This window comes from Dermacentor andersoni, chromosome 11 (genome assembly GCF_023375885.2).
Source record: "Dermacentor andersoni chromosome 11, qqDerAnde1_hic_scaffold, whole genome shotgun sequence".
NCBI lineage: Eukaryota > Metazoa > Arthropoda > Arachnida > Ixodida > Ixodidae > Dermacentor > Dermacentor andersoni.
Window position 1 is genome coordinate 37,343,174 of NC_092824.1, and position 19,958 is coordinate 37,363,131.

The 19,958-nt window shown below is 43.5% G+C and overlaps 1 protein-coding gene across 1 annotated transcript; it reads left to right on the forward strand.

The window, feature by feature from the left end:
* Positions 1-6,578: 6,578 nt before the first annotated feature.
* Positions 6,579-18,548, forward strand: LOC126517867 (ubiquitin-conjugating enzyme E2 T-like). Its single transcript, XM_050167680.3, has 5 exons — positions 6,579-7,942; positions 8,316-8,385; positions 9,005-9,110; positions 12,392-12,490; positions 15,528-18,548. The coding sequence occupies exons 1-5, from the start codon at positions 7,834-7,836 to the stop codon at positions 15,603-15,605; spliced, it is 462 nt and encodes a 153-aa protein (XP_050023637.1). The 5' UTR covers positions 6,579-7,833; the 3' UTR covers positions 15,606-18,548.
* The last annotated feature ends 1,410 nt before the right edge of the window (positions 18,549-19,958 follow it).

A 19,958-nucleotide genomic window follows, 5' to 3' on the forward strand; every position in this document is an offset into this window, starting at 1 on the left:
AGTCGAGTTGAAGCATGTTTTTGACAGAGTTTCCTACGTCCGTCACACGAGCACACAAAAACTCTTTTACGTGAGCGGTCTTTTACCAAGGTGAAATACTCTTTATTGAAGAGGTATTGCGCGGCAGACACACGGCACCGATAATCTCTTTTTAGTGTTTCCTTCTGGACAGGCTATACAGAAAGCTTGGTGCTAGCGTTTGAAACAAATGCGGCCAAAGTAAACTGATGTATCCCGAAGTATGAAGTAAAAACTTTTTATGACACGGTTTTCAAATAAATGTAACACCACCAGATTAAGAGATGTTAATGTAAAAATTTATTGTAGTAGTTTAGAGAGAGTTCAACCGGCTTACTATGGTACAGAAGAAAATGAGCATTACTGGGTCTACTATACGTTCTGCGAGACAAAATTATATTTTACGATGAGCCTATGCGACAGAGAAATATGCATTTGCTTAGTTCTTTTTTTCTATATATGATAATTACTGGCCCCCATTTGTTTTGAGGCTACTTCTTTTTGGCCATAAAAGAGATAGATAAACTCTGTTTCCAGAAAAGACCGCTTTTTGTCGTGTGTCTGTGAGCAAAACTCTTCAGGTGAAGTCTTTTTGCCCAAGAGACTTTAGAGTGCCCGTGTGACAGGGTATTATCTAAAAGGATTCCTGCCCTGCAATAGTTCAGCTGCTATGAAAATGATCAGCAGTACATAGATTTGTCTAATCTTTGCACTTGTGGCTTTATCTATTACACTTTATCTGCTTTTATTGGCCTAAATTTCCAACCAATCATATTTTTCTTAATGCATAAACCAATAAGAATATGTGCACATGCACAATCAGCTTGAATGTGATTGCATTCATAATGCAACATTTTGTTGAACATGATTAATAATATGCAAAATTGATTGGAGCCAGAAGGGCATACTTCAGGCAAATACGTGCAGTATGATTCATTCCCGCGCTGCCTGAATGCCATGTTGGCAGCTCCCACATACTAGTGCCCAATTTCCCTCTAGTGCTTGTTAGAAACTCTGGTTCATGACACCAATTTTGGGTTCAGCTAACATATGCGTATTACAGATGATATATGTAATGTATGTGTAGAGACCAGGATCCCTACATTTACCAATTAGTTCTTAGCCAGCTGCTTCTTAAAGACTGCCGCTGTATACATAGAAAGGAAGTTTTTTATTATTATTATTATTCCATGGGAGGACGAATATGGATCCTACAGTGTCGTCACATTTGCAGTATACTCGGAGTCTTGCATTAATGCATTCACAATGTTGCATTCACAAAGCAACAAAGCCGCTACATATTTGGAGGTAAATCCAGGTCAGATCAGTCGTTTCTGTGGTGCTCCAGGCACTGGAAAGATTAGGAGTTTGAGGATGAGAGCTTGCCCTTCCCTCATTTGACAGACAGTTTGGATTTGGCCAGTTGAAGATGGCACTTGCATAAAGAAGTTTGGGAATACAGACCTAAAGCTTTTAAGCTGTACATATGTAACATGATGCAGACTGTTTAATGTCAGTTCAATGGAAGTCGCGTATGCATTGGCTTTATTATTGTTTGACAAATACTGCACATTTTATGCTGTGTTCTCTCTCTGCACATCATTAGAGAGAAGATAGTTCACATGTAGGCTTTATAATTTTAGCTGCGTGCAGTAATGTCAGCCATTGGGACGTTGCATGTTTCCAGCTGCTATTAGAGGAGGTCTTGGCATGTGCAAGACCTTATGCCAGCGTTATGCACTGAGGCACCAAAGCAGTGTTGCCTTTCGCATCTTCGCAGCATCATAATTGATCCTCGCAGGTCTGCTGCGTTGTGGAGGCCACTGTACTTTTTTTCAGCTGTGTGTGTTGGGCAGCTTCAGCACTGTATTTGTACAGTAGGCATCAAAAGTTTTCCAACCACAGGTTGTGGGAAACAGGCGATTATTTCCACAGCCAGTTATTTGCATTTCCAGCTGGTACTAGCAAGTGAGAACATAATGGTATACGGTTTTACCAGCCAAGGCCACAACTAAAAAATTTTAAGATTTTCCGAGATCTTGCATTTCGTAAACTTTTGATGCCGGATTGTGTAGTTTGCCTTTGTGTGGTCACACAGGGGTTAAAAAGCAGCACCCTGAACCAGCAAATTGAAGCAGCATCTGTGAGGCAAACAAAGCCCAGCAGATACCCACGCATATAATGGCATGGAACATGTAAGTTGTCTTGAAAAGGATCTGGCGTAAGCGAAGCGCATTCAATCAGTGTACTATCTTGTGCTTTCAAGCAAGTATACAGTATGCCATGCAAACGTTTATAACTTGAAAAGGTATCTATCGCCTTGTTCTCCCAACGTGAACTACCTAATGCTTTGAATGGTTAAACTCAAAGTGGTACTGCTTCAGAGTGAATTGCCTCTCTGGAAATGTTCAAGGTTCTCAGTCATAGTAGTAGATAGTTGAGATAAAGTTGTGGAGCCCTGTAATGGTTCTCGTGAAATTTAAATTCAAAGCCATGTAGGTCTGGTGACAGCATTCATTCTGCTTCTGAAGATTGCTAAGATAGGTTACTTTCTTGTGGTGCCAAGCTAGGGCAACCTGCTGCTGCATGTGGGTTAAAGTTGAAATTTATTGAGTTGCAATTTCAAAGCAGAGGCCCTGGAGTGAGTGGAATGTTGGGAAGACCTATGAAACCGTAATAGAAAACTGTAATGTGATATGAGATCTATAACACACACAAAACATACAAAATCAAAATTCAATTATATATTACCAGAAAAACAACATACACACATTGTATACATACAAGCTGTGTGCAAAATAATGATCCACATTAATAGTCACTGATAGTCTAATCAATAGTCGTGTGAATTTGGAGAGTGAACATTCCTATGTGCCCGATGATATTTGTAAAAGAAAAGTTGCACTCCATGGCATAAGCGTGGAAGAAAAGCACATTCTGTGTGGCATTTTGTACAATTAACAGTGCAGTGTAAGCTCTTGTATTTGACCTTCAAGTTGACATGTTTGTTCCACGTGCGTTAACGGTAGGTGTGCGATGTTGGCACATTGCTACTGCATTCCTTGTAGCCTATGTCTTTAATATTGCCGAAGCTTGTTAAGCTTGCGGTTCCTTCAGCGTAGTTTACAATCCCCGAGCTTGTTTTGTTTGCTAGATAATTTTTGTTTCTCGCGTTGGTGAAGCGATATTATGACAAAATCTAAACTGAGCTTATGTACAGGCGTCGACAAAAGTGGTATACTCCACGTAGCAGGAGCCGGAGCAATTGCAAACTGCATCGCAACGCCATCTACAGGCAACATCTGGGATCGAGACAGCCAATGGGTGCCCTTTATCTGCAGGCATGTCGCTTGACTCGTGTCAATGTAGATGGCGTCGCGATGCAGTGTCCGTGGAGTATACGTATCCGCTGCGTGGAGTATACCACTTTTGTCGGCGCCTGTATGTGGGAAAAGTGTTTTATGAAAGCTATTTATGTGCTAGAATTTGGCCCTCGGCCCTTCAAGATGCACAAGGATTTGGGCCAGCACAGTGGAATGAGCAGAGTTGTTGCAGATGCTCTAAATAGAGGTATCCATAGGTTTTTCTTGAAATCTCTGGGTAATTAATGCGGGTAAGTAATCATGATGGTTCAATTCATGGGCAAGCCAGAATTGCATCTCCTCATGCAAATTTGGCTTACAGGTGTGGCCGTGCATCGTTGCCAAATTTTCAGAATGGCTTGGGGACTGCTCGTCAAGATGACGGTAAGTTTGTACTTGTTTGTGCTTGCTATCCCAAGTGACCAGCTGACCAGACTTTCAGTACTCTCCGCTAAACTTTCAAGGGTAAGGCCAAGAATTACAACCTCTCTCCCCCCCCCCCCCCCCCCCCCCCAAAGAAAGGCAAGGCTATTATCTAAAAGGACTGACAACAGTGTACCAGAGATGACGGTGTAGATGTTGAGATGGCGTGGCTGGGCGATTCCTAGCAGTTCGCAAATAGTAATATTTGAGACCGAATGCAAGTCAAATAGTGCCAGAAATGAATATGTGATACTTTTCGAACAGTTTTCGTATAAGAATATACTAATTTTCACCTTTATTATGATGACGACAAAACATTTATTGAGGAGGGACAAACATGTTATATAAAATTATGTTCAAATCATATTATTCACAATGTTGTGAATAACATTGCACTGCATAACATTGCAACTTATGAAGCCTTGTTTATTCAAAATTCAAATGGAGCATTAGGAACAAATAAGCAGTTTGCTTGCATACCTGGGCTGGTATTTTGTAGCGATGCCTTTTCTGATGCTATGCTTTTTCAGGCTTTTCGCGCTTGGCCAGTGGTCAGAGGCAACGGTCTGCCCACATTATCAATGGGATCAGGCAGCCTTGTGTGGTGGATGATATGAATAGCATAGAATAAGGCATAAGGCATCGCTACAAAATAGCAGCCCTGGCATTGTGAATGGTTGTGGTTTAGAAGGAAAAGTCTGGCTCCATGAGTGATGTATAGCGTAATTTACTATGTAATGCAAGCCCTCTATGTAGCGCAAGGAAGTTAGTGAACTAATTCATTTTCTCAGGGTAAAATACATCAGAAATATCGTAAAATACGACTTACACACCACCTACAGACATGATAGCGTCGGAATATAATTTGAATATACGAGAAAACATAATTCTGTTACAAACTCAAACCCCTTTTCCAGTGTTTCACTAATCATAGAGCGACCATAGCCTCCGAGATTAGCGCGCGCAAATTTCAAGGACCATAATGCGGCATACCCGGTTCCTTGCAACACATCCAGGTGGCGCTCGCCTACGCCGCATCAGGGGTACAATCAGGACTCGACGGGAACCAAAGGTCAGTGGGTCACCTCGCATTGGGCGCTCACGGGAAGACTACAAATGAAGCTGTGCAAGGGGATATGGGCTGGACTAGTTTTGAAGTGAGGGAAGCTCGCAGTAAAATTGAGTATGAAGAACGGCTGAGGAATATGGAGGAAAGTAAATGGGCTGGGAGAGTGTTCAGGTATCTGTACAGGCAAAACATTGATTCACAGTGGAGGAAAAGAACTAGGAAGCTTACCAGCAAGTATGCGGCCTGTGGGGTGGGCAACACAGCAACAAAGAAGGTCAAGCGGAAAGTCAGAGAGGCTGAATTAATCTCATGGGTGGCGGCAATGGAAAAGAAACCTGCCATGAGTAACTACTTAAGGGGAAAAAACGAAATTAGGAAAGAAACCATTTATGATAACTCAAAGGGAAGCTCATTACTTTTCGAAGCGAGATCGGGATGCCTTAGAACACGCACCTATAAAGCGAGATATAAGAAGGAAGAAGAAGCATGTGCTTGCTGCGGTAAAGCTAGGGAAACGACGGAGCATATTTAATTGGAATGTGAAGACGTCTATCCAGCGGTTGATTTAGGCACCACTGGCCTCCTTGAAGCCCTTGGGTTCAGCGGGAGCAGTGGTAAAGCAAACAGGTCCGCAATAGACATCAGTAAGAGGCGATTGGAGGATTGGTGGAAGAAAAGTAGGGAAACGACAAAAGACGGAGACGTGCAAAAGCACAGTTCGCAATAGGGTATCAGAAAATTTGGACGTAGTAGTTCATAATGGTTTTTTTTTTTTTTCGTTGGTTAACCTAGGTAGGATATTAGGCAGCATAGTAGCAAGGGCTTGGTGGAAGAAAAGTAGGGAAACGACAAAAGACGGAGACGTACAAAAGCACAATTCGCAATAGGGGATCAGAAAGTTTGGACGTGGAAGTTCATAGTGTTTTTTTTTTTTTTTTTATTGGTTAACCTAGGTAGGATATTAGGCAGCATAGTAGCAAGAGCTTGGTGGCGCAACCCACCGCCCCGTTCCAAAGGGGACGCTCATAACATCCATCCATCGCGGCCCACGGAAGAGGCCGCGTTTCTACAAGAAATCTCGCCTTCGTGCATAGCGTTCACCTCGGCATTTCCCGGTAAAAATTACGGCGAATAGACTCTCCGACGTCGATACGGTCCAAAAAAAGGTTCGGATGCAATAACGGCCGTAACGGTTGAAAAGAGCTCACCTTCAGGAAGCGTTTGACACAAGAGGAGAGGCACTAGGGCGTGTGGGTCGCACGAAAAGAAGATTACGCCCGGAGTCGAAGCGGGGCACGTCTTGCTTCTCGAATGCGACGCGCGTCCCTCCTACGGTTACATAAGCTGCAGTCGCCGGGAAGCAAGCATCTTTGAACGCTATCGCGTTCCACACGTCCTCTCAATTTTTTTTGTCTGGTATGGTCACTGGGATTAAACTTATCGCATTTTTGCTCAAATTGTACGTATACGTTTCATTGCACATATATAGGACTCAAACTGTTTTAAGAATATTCATATTTACGAATACCGACTACTTGATTCAAGGCCGAATTATTCGATTCATATTCTAAATTTTCTAATGTTACACACCCATGGCTACTCCAGTATGCAGCTGTGATGCAACAGCAAAAAAAAAAAAAAGGGGGGGGGGGGGTGCGGAATGTAATATATTACTGGCCTTTCTTGTGTGCTCAGTGACAAGCAATTTAAAGAGCGTTCGGAAATGTTTACACGTCGACCTAGGGTGTGGTGTGGGAAAGATGCTACTTCATCAGCCCTTGCGGGAGCACGGCTCAGCGTCTATGCGGGAACGGGAGTGAGGAGAGTTAGAATGAATTTCGAAGCGACACAGGTTCTTTATGTTATCACGACACCGCCACTGACCACAGGGTCTATACTGTCTACACTAAACCTCCAGACGCCCTGCTATCGCACGACAGCGCGTGCGTCTCGACGAGACCAACATGTTTCGCTGTTAATGCCGTTCACGTCTGCGCGCACCGTCGTCGCTATGTAAAATAATCGTCAACAGACGTCCTAGCTGTTCCTTCGCCGCTGACTAGTTCAGTAATATATCTATGTAGGTTTGCGACTGCAGACGTCGCGATTGAGAAAAAAACAAACAAATCGAGCAATAACCCAAAATAGTCGCTTTTCGAACAAAGCGACCATTTGCAACGTACTTGGTCGCGCGACCTCTGCGAGTCGCCGGTGTGAATGAGCAACAATCGCGTCCTGCAACTCGGTTGCGCGAGAGAACGTGCCTTTGCATCGGTAAGTCCGGCCTCTGACCATAAAACAGGCGAAATGGCCAAATAAGGCGATTCAATTATACTGCGGCACACTTTTTGAAGTCGTGACGTACGATAACAAGTTTGTACGAACCCATGGCCACGATGGTGTGACACCAAAACTCTACCAAAAGTGCTGTGTGAACGGCCGGTCGCGTTTCTCCTTACCTCAGGAATAGTGCTGGGCGAAACACGGTAAACCGTGTAGTGAGGGACCGTTTACTTCCACAATGGTTCCACCGATGAGCAAGAGGCATTCCACAGGATTTGAGGCTGCACTTCTCTTCGCGCAAAATACTTTCATACAACCACGGTATAAGAATACGGATGGAACAGACACATCTGCGCAAAAATTCCGTTTAAAGTGCGCGGGAAAAATATTCTGAGACGTCAAAATAATACAAACACCAATTTCACGGCCTTCGTCATAACGCAGCTGGCCAATCCGTTTCCAGCTGGCGCGCGCCTTTATGGAATGACGGCGGACACCGCGAGCCACGAACTACGAACAGACTTGCGTGACGATAAGTCATTTGAAGTTGTATGCTGATTTTTCCGTGTGTCAGTTTCCTACCAGCATAGTGCCGCACGGACGAGCGGGCACGGAGCTCTCGTCATAAAAGCATATCGACGCACCCAGCCTTGCGGGACAAATTTCCCGAGAGCTACGATGCTTCGTAACGTGCGTATTCAGAGAGAGCTGGAGATGCTAAACTCGCAGTTGCCTCCTGGCATCGTGTGCAACCCGGTCGCCGATATGTTGGACAACTTTGAAGCTGGTGAGTATCTCGTTTACAGAACGCGAACGGCCGTACAGTTGTGAACGGGTAGAGTAACGGAGCGCAAGTATTGTTTCGTTTCCACCCGGCCCTGTTTCGCAGTTATCACGTTTCAGGAGACGCTTTTGATGCAGCGCGAAACGTAATTAACACCGACATGAGGAGGCACATACAAAAAAAGACAGCACACAGCGATATGTGCCTTTTCATATGTGTCTCCTCGCGTCCGTGCTAGGTTACGCGATTCTTCAAAAGTGTTCCTGGTGATTCCAACAAGCCCCCAACGCTACCCTTGTTGAACAACTTCAATTTCATGTTAGTGCACACGATTTACATCATTGTCTGAGCCTATCTCTGCTTTCGATCGTTGCAGCCATCACCGGAGCTAGTGGAACACCATACGAAGGCGGAACCTTCAAGCTCAACATTCGCATCCCCGAAAGGTGCGTTGCCCACCGCCGCACTGTTGCTGTCATCTCTCATATCTCATTTGAAACTTCGTGAGCGCATGCCTTTCTCGTACATAATGTGCACCCGCATTCTCAACGACAGAATCTTGCGAAGTCCACTGGTAGATACGTCGATAGTTGTGAGGTGCCGATGGAATATCTTACGAAAGAAAATTTAAATAAATATATGTATGCCCGACCTTTCTTTATAATCTCGTTCAGCAGCCTCGCAAAGAAAATCATTTTTCACGCTGTTACGTAACTGCAACGTAATTCAATTTTCTTACGACGTAGCCAATTTACGAGTGAAAAGTTCAACATTGTATTTGGAAACTGTCACATGACAAGTTGTTCAGTTAATTATGTGGGTAGTGCCCTTATCTCGTAATGCAGTAGTGAGATACTTTATGATCAGGCACCACTAACTGTGCAATGCTTCCAATATTTCAGTATTTCTCTGGCAGAATTGACTTTACCCATCCTTTTCAAATCCTGGCTGATGATTGCACTTTACGGCAAATGATCGACCAACTTTCCCGGACGTGCAACCTGTTGGCACAGATATTTCTGCATGCAGGTGAGGATTTCTCTGTCTGGTGGCTGCACTGTGCAGGTACCCATTTGAGGCACCCGTGGCAGTGTTCCAGACACCGGTGTACCACCCCAATGTGGACTCTACGGGCCGTATCTGCCTAGATGTGCTCCAGATGCCACCTAAGGTGAGGCAGGCAACGGGATTTGGCTGGCAGCTAACCATTACATTTTGTCATAGTGTCTTGAGGCCTGAACACAGCTCAGGCATATCGTTTTTCAAGTTGGTTCTGATTACTGATGGGTATGCGACAAAATGTTAATAACCTTGATGTTTGTTACGGTACTAAATGCTGATTTTCCTGGCCTCAACGCAGAGGTGTTGGTGTTTGGTGTTTTGGTGTTTTGAGGGCACACGTACCATGAGTGTTCTTGATTTTTCACTTTTGTGATAGCAGTTAAAGAAGTGCTTTTTTGTTGGGAACAAAATTTAGTTTGAAGTTGGTGCTTGTTCTGTTGTTTTCTCTTTTGTCATCGTCACTTTTACGTCTTCAATGCAATCGTACAATTGGCATCATGCAATCGTACAAGCTTACCCAAATTTCAGTTCTTGTAAACAGAGATGAAAGTGTAACATCGCATAACAGGTTAACATGTTGATGCGGCATCCTGGATTTTCATGCCAACTTGCGCTATTTGGAATGCACTCTACGGTTACTTTTCGTACGTGAATACACAATGGCCTAGATTTCTCCAAAACCTGGCGCTAAGAATGTAATTAAACCACTTCCATGCACCTGTGCACACATCTGACTTAATGGCCAGGACGAATATTTTATGTAATCACTTGCGAGTTAACTTTGGAAAGGACTGAAAGCATTGTGCAAATATAATGTACAAGGGGTCTCGGGAGGATAGAACTCATGCTCAAGTACTCACATAGAGGAGAGTATTTTAGCATGAGTACTCCCAAATGATAAGTTTAGAGATAACTTATTCAAGGGTGTTTACTATCAAAATTTTCATAGAACTTTTAGGGGATTTGTCAGTTCCAGATATTAAAGGGGGAAAAAAAAAGAATTTTCACACTGGTTGCTTTGAATTGGAGCACTAAAGTGGTAATCACAACAGTTGTGGTGAATGTAGTGCTATGCCAGAATGAAGCAGATTTTTCAACTGAACCTACATAATCTGCAAATAATGATGTATTTTGCTGGTTTTGTTAGTGTGAGCCAGGCTGGGCGGTTGAAATGTCATGAAACTTGCCGATTCAGTCATAGGTGATATAGTACATCTCACCCGATTTACAGCTGATGGAAAATTATGGGGTGGTGTAACAACTTGTCAACTTCTAACCCAGTAATATTTCCTTGTGCCTGAACTTCTAGGGTCATAGACTGCCAGGAAATTTTCATAAACGTAGTCGTGGAAAACCTGTAAAAACAAGAGAACTTGAAAGTGCGAACGTAGTAGGCACCCTGCCATATTGGTTTAACTGTATTGCTGTCCCTTTTCTTGTAGCAAGCATGGTTAGAACATCTAGAAACATGCAGTAGCCTGCTGCTACCTGTTGGAAATAGGCTCATTTATTTCAACCCGGTTATTTACCTGGGCTCCTTGTTTTGACTGCCATCTTGTAACATCACTGCTGCTGTTTTAGCATCATTTTCTAGTGTGTACGTGCTATCATGAGGTTGTTCATGTGCCCACTTAATTTCTATGAAGGGTCGAACAATTCGTTGGAATGCAATGCAAGCATTGTTTGTAGTTGAGGAGAATCCAAACATGGATGCCGCTGAATATAATGTATTTACTGCCCTTTTAATTCGTAGCCACTTATTGTGCACTTTTTTCTAAGGCACATCAGTTTTGCTATTCCTTATATAGGAAACATGTACCACAAAGTGGCAATCTTGCTGTTGGCCTGAAATTTCACCTAGCCTCTATAGCTCACATATATAAGTGATAGTCACATCATCGTAATTGCTACTGCATGAATACAGCTCTGAATTTATCGCATGTGGTACAAAAAAAAAACTTGCTCCAGGAAAGTAGTGCTGCGACTGGGGGTCAGAAGATGTGCAAACTTCAGGCACCATGGTGGAGTAAAGAATCTGGAGCTGGGCCATCCAGGATGTTTTAAATACACATTTATATATGCATTTTGTACTATAATGATGCGAAAAAGATGTTCCAAGTTCAAGCTGCCGAATCTCTATCACCAAGCGTCCGTCTCGTCTTTTAACACTTCCGTCGTCCTGGTCCCATCACCTTCCCCCAATCCAGAGTCGGGATACGGACGACACCATTCCTCGCCAAACCATAGGTTTGCAGTTTCTTTCCTCCGAGGAGAGGTTGACCCAAAAATACGCACATCACTGTGCACAAACAGGGAAAGCGGGAAGCACAATGACCCCGTCACCAACATGGATGAGGCAGTTTGGGCCCAGTGGTATCCCAGAAGGGCTTCTGTGTTTTGTTGGCTCCCTAGTCGCTCCAAATCATGTGAAGGAATGTCCCCTTGGAAATTGCCCAAACCTGTTCTGGCGGTGTCCATCTGCTTTCCCTGAATCATCGCAGTTGGAGATGGCTCTGACGAGGGCGCCGGCTTACATACCATTGTGGCGTTCCACATGATTGACTGGTTTTGCAGGGCAAACGGCCGATCAGAACAGTAGGCATACATTACAGTCTCTGTTCTAAAGGGCCACAGACATTCTTAAGGGCCACGGACATGTGCTAATGGCTTTAGCATTTACCGGTGTTCATTATGCTTGTGCTGCGAACAGCTGTGAGCATGTGCCTGAGTTCCGTGCCTATTTCGTTGATCTTTCTGTTCTGTTCTGGTTTACTTTCTTGCATTTTTTCATTCTCTCTTTTGCCTCAGCTATATATGTCATCGGATGGCACTAGCATCAGTACAGTAGCGCCATCTGCTGTCGTCGCTGCGTACTGTGACGCCGACTCCTGCGGTTGTATGTGTCATGTGGGGAAGCAGAGTGTCAGAGTGTGAGGGGACATGAGGAAGTAGCCAGTTTTCACAAACTGTCTACTGAAACAATGCTCAAAAGAAATGCGACACGATTCACAGTGCAAGTGCTTCTGTCTATATTCATGTTTCAATAAAGAATGTGGGCACAGTTTTCAGATGTTTGTTAATCAAGAAGATGATGGAATGCTCCCTGCCCACTCCGCTGGCATACGTGAACATATCATATTCCATGAACAGGACACTGGTAATGAAAATGAAGTCTCGTGACTTCATGTTCTTTTGTGCATTGCTTCAGCTGACGGTTGTTTTGACTGTGTACCAGCTGGCTCGGATTCGGACACTATTCCAGTGGCTTTTGTAGGTGTGTGTCTGCACAGCCTAGTCTTCGCTAATGCTTACTTTAGTAGGCCCTGAAATAGGAGGGCAAGGCTCGTAAATCTTGGCAATTAACTCTTTGTCATGGCATGTTATGTGCAGGGTCGCTGGCGGCCATCGCTGAACCTCAAGGTCGTCCTCCTGTCACTTCACGCCCTGCTGGCACAGCCAAATCCTGACGATCCTCTTGTGCCAGAACTTGTGAGTTGACTACAGTCCGTGACAGTGAATGTCATATGCAGTGCAACTTCACTAATCTGTCCCTCAGTACAATTTACCCATTGTGATACTGCTTAAGTGCGGTCCCTATGATGATGATGCCATCATAGAAGCCAGGCTTTGTTCGTTGAATAATGTTTCCTCGCTACTGCTACATTCTATTCGTATGGTCTCGTGAAAAACATTTTGTTGGAGGTGCCTTACTGTAAATCATGGCAACACTGTCAAACTTATTCACTCCCTTTCAATGCTCCAGGGCTGTCGTCTCATGTTCCCTGTCTCGAATGGTACCTTCACCCCAACTGCAACACTGATCATAAGATAGTCCCTATACTTCGTTTCATGTCTAGCAAGTAACCCTACAGAAGTTAGGCAAGTAAAGTGGCCATAGAAGTCCCACTCCACGCATTTTTACAATACAGTCATATTAGATTTGCGATGCTGTCTATGGAATAGCTACTTCATATATTACAACTACAGCTTGCGGACTTAAGGTTATGCGAAATTGAGTATCATTTGTGCATCTTAGTGTTTCCAGGATGCTAGGAACAATGTTTTGGTCATGTTTGCATTTTGGTTTCGTTTATGTGTTGCTGATAGCTGGTAAGGGTTTGCACTGATGTTTTACCTTTCGAACATCACTTTTTTTTTTGACCGAAGCAACATAAGTAATGTAATTTCACAACTCTTGTGTAGTTGACGTCCATTCGTAATACCGAGACCATGGTGTCTGAAACCGTCACAGAATGGTGACATGCCACAGTAGCATCTGAAGTTTACGTTTCTAACGCTTCTAGTTTAGGCCAACTGGAACGTTTCGCTCTTGTGTGCAGAATTCAGTCATGTCCCACTGTTACTAAAATATATAACGAGCTCTCAAATAAAAAATGGCATTAGTGCTTGTAGTTTCGAAGTGACAGGTGATCAGAACCGGGTGTCAATTAAAGAGAGCGACACGACACATTTCGTTCTTTAGGTAAACATGTCTAACAGAAGTTTGCAGCTATGTGTTGGAATGCACTGGGAACAAAAATTACACTGAAAATCTGGTTTTTAGACCAAAGTGCTGCCAGCTTCATTGTGGGTAATTTTTTAGTTTTTAACGGCAGGTCCATATATAACGAACTGCTGATATAACAACCTCTTCTCGCAGAACTACCGAGTTCGTTATAAACAAGTTTGACTGTTTAAAGACAGATGTGAATACTGAATACCAAACTGAAAAAAAGGAGGAACTTAGGGGCCCAATTTTTGTTAATCACTGCCATATGAAACCAACAGATAATAAAGCCAAGGAAACCATAGGGTAAGTTATATGTAGTGTTAATTGAAGTGTATAAATGACACAGGGAAGTGAAAGTGAAAAAACAACCTGTCGCCAGTAGTAGTCAAACCCAGAACCTTCGTATTATGTTATGCTAACTGGCTAATAACACTCCCATTGTTACACACACATAAATACCCAAGATTGTGGACATTGGAACAGACATCGCCCTAGCACAATTAATTGGTAGTGTATCTAACGCACAATGCGAAAGCTGTAGGTATGACTCGCAAACGGTGAGTTGTTTTCACGTTCACTTTCATTTCCCTTTAATTTATCATGTCTGTGTTTCAATTACAACTACGAATAACTTCTCCTTTGCTTTCCTTGACTTCGTTATCTGTTGGCTTCACATGTTTGTGATTTCATATAAGAGCTTCATTTAAACGTGGGACCATAACCTCCTGATATTTTACAATGCCTCCCGACATCCTCTACAGTACACGTAGTCTGTGGTCCACTGCGTTGGGGCCGCCTTCCTGGACCTCGTGTTACTTGAGCATGGACTAGTACATTCGCCAAGCACTGCTGCCACTCCGTACTCACTACTTTCTTTCTACATGACATGCAGTGAGAGAAAGTTGATACGATGCTAACAGTGCCCCGTAAATTGTGGCCGACTATTGGGAACGTGGCACCCTCTAAGTGGTCTTTAATTTACTGTCCCAGGGCAGGGCGTTTAAAATATACAGGAGGCTTTGTGAGTACCGTACCCAGCGCAGAGGTCTTGAAATGTGCGCTGATTCCACAGCAACATGGTATACCGTGCAGACAACGAGACAAGAGATGCGAGCAGGATATGTGTGTGGTGCCACTACTCCCGTCGTCCATGCTGTTCACCACCTTGAACGTAGACCGCCTAGCCCAGCTTAAATCCCACATTGATTCTGTAGCTTTGGCTGTAGATGTGGCCACCGCAGAGTATGGACACCAACGAGGCAGTGGTTTAGCCAGAACCTGGCCGTATATTATGTGTAGTAAATTGGTTCACTGTTTGACTCTAGTGTTCCTTTAGTGCCTTTAGGTGCTGCTCCCTAATGTAATCATGGCTGTCAATGGACATCCCTAGCCATTCCCGAGACAATTCAAGTACGTGAAACATTTGTAAACTGGTAGCGTCTTCTGCTCAAAATTTGGTTAAACGGAAATCTTATGATAGGTTTTGTCTTTATACAACAGATCGTGCGGCAGAGCTTATTGGGTGTCGCTCTTGTCTCCCGTTTGCGTACGTGGCAGACCGGTGTGAAAGGTTAGCGTGTATTTTGAGTGATGCAGAAATTCAAACGCTTCTTTTGAGACTCCAACTCAAAGGACTTCGACGCTGATTACAAGATGCCTTCGAGGGACAGTGACAGAAAATAAGAGGCCATGTCGCCTGAGGAACACTAATTATCTTAAATTATATCATTATACTAGGAGAATGCCAGGAAACTTGAAAAAGGAAGAGAAATCAAGAGGCAGGCATAGACAAAGTGACAGGAAGGAACTCATTCATTAATTAGCATAAAACTAATTTCTAAATTTTCTGATTAAAAAAAATCTAAAATGTTCAGTAGCATACCGCTATAAAATTTTAAGCCTGCAAATGTGTTACTTAGACAGAAATTTAATTTGTTGCACTTTGGAAAAACGTCTGGCACGCAAAGAAATAAGACTCCTATGCACCACTTTTTTGTTTCAATCCCGCTCCTCCAGGCTGACCAGTTCAAGTACCAGAGGGACATGTTCAACAGGCTGGCCGCAGAACACACGCGACGACACGCCATGGGCTGAGCCTTCAGCACGCCGACCTAGTTTTGTTTACACTGCGGCCATTTGGGCCAATGAGTTTTCCTCATTTCACCTGCAAGAAGAGTTGGGAACTAAGAATAAGTTCTTCTTCATACCCCAGTGCTCTTACTTATTTAAGATTTTAAGCATATGGGCTTGCTAGAATCTATTCACTGAGCAAACCTGTTCATGCCTTTAGTATTTATGTTTACGATCAGCCCTGCAGTGGTGTTCATGATCAGATTTTATGTACCATCGTGCTACAGTGTCACAATTTTCTGCTGTGCCAACAGGTTTGGAGCCTTGCATTGGACTCTGTATTGTACAATGGATTAAGGTTTCATGGAAATGAGCTGTAAAAGAAAGCCATTCTGGAGGGAGCTTTAGCTTTAGTAATCATAACAGCACGGTGACCCATGGATTCTTTTTTGTTGATCAAGCACTACACTAGTCACCTTTAGAAAAAATTCAGGCTTTAGTGAACTAAGGAGCAGAATGTTTTCTTGGCGCTGTGAAACTGTTTCAAGGTATGTCATTCGAAACCACAGAATATTTAAAATACCATAGCATATTTGTCCTGATTTGCCTTTGCAATGACGGCGTTGAAATTTCTGATACTTCGAGGCAATAACGTTGCTGCAGAATCAACTACTGCCAACATCCGTTAACCTTGACGGGACCTTGAATTGGGTGGAATTAAAGAAGGAACAGAAAGAAGACCCAAACACAGTGCTGCTTTGTACAGCACCATTTACCCTATTACCCTGAATCTAACTTTTACCATGTCTTTAGCAGTTCAAGTAGGAAACTGTCGTAAAAATTATGTTAGAATAAGCTCCTTCAACAAGAAAGATGCAGCGTGCCTCCACAATCGGGAAACGATAAAACCAGTGAAGCTAATCTTCACAGAATGGAAATTTATTTACACCCAATGTACATTGTCACCACACTCAGACAGCAATTTATCGCTGTCTACAGAGCGCAACATGTTTTCCGTATGGTCTGCTATGCGCTTGATACTCTGCATTTATCAAATGGCTCTGTAAACGGGATAGTGGAGCAAACCTAGACTAACCGCTTTGCTGGCTCATCCTATGACACGTACAGTTCTCTCAAATGCTGAAAGCGTGTGACATGGCTTTGTTGCCATTAGCTTAGCGTGTTACACGACTGCTCCTTCCAATGAGCTTTTGTAATCAAAGACTGAAGGCAGCACTATGTTGTCGACATCCTGCACGGGAACTCATTCTGTTGCCATGTTGTGACGACAATGACGATTATGCTGGCCGTGTGGTAGGTGGTTGCGAACGTGGTTTCATATCAGACTACACCACGCAAGCAATCTTCAGCCCAGTGTCCTGGGGGAAAAAAGGTGCATATTAGAATAGTGTAAATGTGATAATAATAATTATTATTCCTTGTAAACTTACCCAAGCCAGGCCTAAAAATACATGTCTTTGGCAGGAGGGAATGCGTCTTCCAACGCATTCACTGTGCTCGAGCACCGCCTATACAGATACTGCAGGCATTGGCGTCTGGATTGGGGTCACAATTTGGGCGAGGTGCATTCATGTCAACAAGTCAAGTTTAAGTTATCCGGTGAGGGCCAATTTTGGAATTGAAGTAACAGGTTCTAGCCTATAGAAATCTATGGGCACCAGCTGGGACCTTCAGTCAGGAACAAGTTAGCCAGAGTCAAATTTACAAATTAAGCCTGGTTTTCCAAAACTTGCAGTATTTTTTGTCTAGTTTATTTCAGCAAAGTCCAGCTTTCTTAGGTAATTGACAGAGTATTTTAGATGGGACCATTTGAAATGTGTGTGTGTTTGTGTTTCTTGCATATCTAGGCTGGTGAATTGGACGCTTACAATGCTAATTACTAAATTTGCACTGTCCAAGTAATGACACGTTGATGCCAAAGCATTGGAGCTTCCTGAATCGTGTACTGACGTGGCTTGTTAGGAAGTATGGAATTGTTACGAAAGAATGAGGACGGAGAACAAGCAGATCATACCAGCTATCTGCGCCAAAGTGATGAAATTAGGGAACAATGTAACGGAGACATGGCTCGCCCCAAATCATCCCAATTTCCTCCTTTTCTGGCTTCAGCTAGCCTCACCGTCATTCCACTCTTAGAAAGGGAGCAAACATTTTCATTCATGGCACCACCTATTTTGTACTGCACAATGCCGACGCTTTTAACCCTGTAATGTTGACTGTGCATTGTTCATGTGTCACGCAGAGCATTATTCCCAGCTGTAAGCTTCAGATTTATCGCTTGTGAAAACTGAATTTCGACGTACATATGTACTAAAACTTCCCAAACTATTTGATTTATTTATTGCCTACCAGAGGAATTCCTCTGAATTCTTTGTTGATTTTCATGCTGGGAATGTGATGGCTTGCGATACATGGGGCATTACAGGGTTAATACCGGCCTAAATGTGTTCCTTATGCTTGTCAGTTAAAATTGATAGCACATTACATGCATTCTATTCGTGTTAACAGCGTGGTTAATGCGGTGTGCAAAATGGATGCATGCATTAGCACTGGGCAATTCAACATTCCAAATGCTACAAAAACGTGTTCCATGTCTTAATGTGCCATGCACTCAGCATCATGTAGCTCCTTGCTGACTGGAAGGTGTCAACTTGCTTTGCTACATTTAATGTTGACCTAGTTTGGCTTAATCCTAACAGTGATTAGCCGGTGAAAAATGGTCACCAGAGTAAGATAAGCAGTGTACACATGCCAGTGTGATAGCATCTTCATGTTCATGTTAGCGTGCACTAAGCTACATAAAGGTGCCGAGAAGATTGTATGGTTTGTTCGTTACTAGTGCCTTATGCATTGCTAGAACATTGGCATATAGAAGTGCCGGCCTTGAAGAGACACTGTGAAATCAATTTTCACTGTTTGGAAATAAAGATGTGTATTTGAGAGCCAGCTCGTGCCTTGTCAATGCTCTTTTATCTATTGTTTTGCACGGCGAATTGTTTGTGGTCGACCAAGCGTAGAGCTTCTACAAAGCTACACAAGGAATTAAGACAAAAAAATGCCGCCTCATTGTCTACACACTTCTGTGCAAATAAGTTGTGTAGGCTCCCTTTCTGGAATTTGCCGGGTCTTCATCACTGCGCCAAAAGCAGAAAGCAAAAGACCATTTTGAAGGTGGGATCGAAACCACTGGCCTTCCAAAACTATAGTTGGCACACTGCATGCTGGGCAGGTTAGCCTCTCGGATAACGTGTCTGCTGTTTTTATGGGTAAGAGCCGGAAACTCATTTACGACATGTTATCTGTTAAGCCTAATACTATGTGAACAAAAGTTGCGGTTTCATCCGAAAGGTGAGGCATCAATTGCGATAGCAAAGTAAAAATTTGGAAGACACTTAAGCTTTGCCTTTAAGCGAGGAATGCAACAGCATTCAAAGATCCCCGATTGCTGTTCACACTTACCGGCAACTGCAGCTTATGTAACCGTAATGTTTACCTGGAAGCGCTGGCCATGAACGATATGCACGAAGGTGAGCTTTCTGGTGGAAATGTAGCCTCTTGCATGGGCCCATCTTCTGTTATTGTTTTGCACTTTTAATATTTCTGTCTCAGTAGATTTAACACAAAAGGCATGCACTGTCGGTGTTTCATTTCATGACATTTGTCTCTGGGCTGTCATTCCCAAAATTGCGATCAGTAACTTTGTAAAGAATGTCAGACAAAGTACGAGCAACTTTGGTGGTCGAAGAAGGACTTTAGTGCCATGTAGAAGACATACGGCAATTTTCGCTCACTGGACGCCCAGCGCCAACACCAGAATTTCTGTGGCCCTTAACGAGTTTAACGAGATAGCTACACAAAGTAAGGATAGTAGTTCTATCGGCCATATAAACTTGTAAACATTCGTTGACTAACTAAATTAAGCATGGTGTGAGCGTGCACAGGCAAACATGAACACATCACACTTGATGAGTGCGGACAGTCGCTGTCAAAACGCTGATGCGAGGAAGCGCGGCAGCAGCAGAGAGCAAAGTGACCGTGCTGTTTGTCGCTTCAACGCAAACTGAGTGGCGAGAGTGCAGCACGCACAAAGGTATGAGCCGTCGAAGTGCCTACACTCTGCCCTCAACGCAGATCGCTTTCAAGATATGGTGCGCTCGACCGCGGAGTGTGCAGTAAAAACTTTGCCTCCCCTCACATGCTTTCACTTGCACTTGCAGCGTATGGTATGCGGCAACGGTGTTATCGCCCTTTGACTTTATAATCACGATGACACTGATGGCAAAAATGCACCTGGGGTGTCTGTATAACTGCTATTGCTATGAAAGGAATTGCTCACACTGCTAATGTGGAAACCTC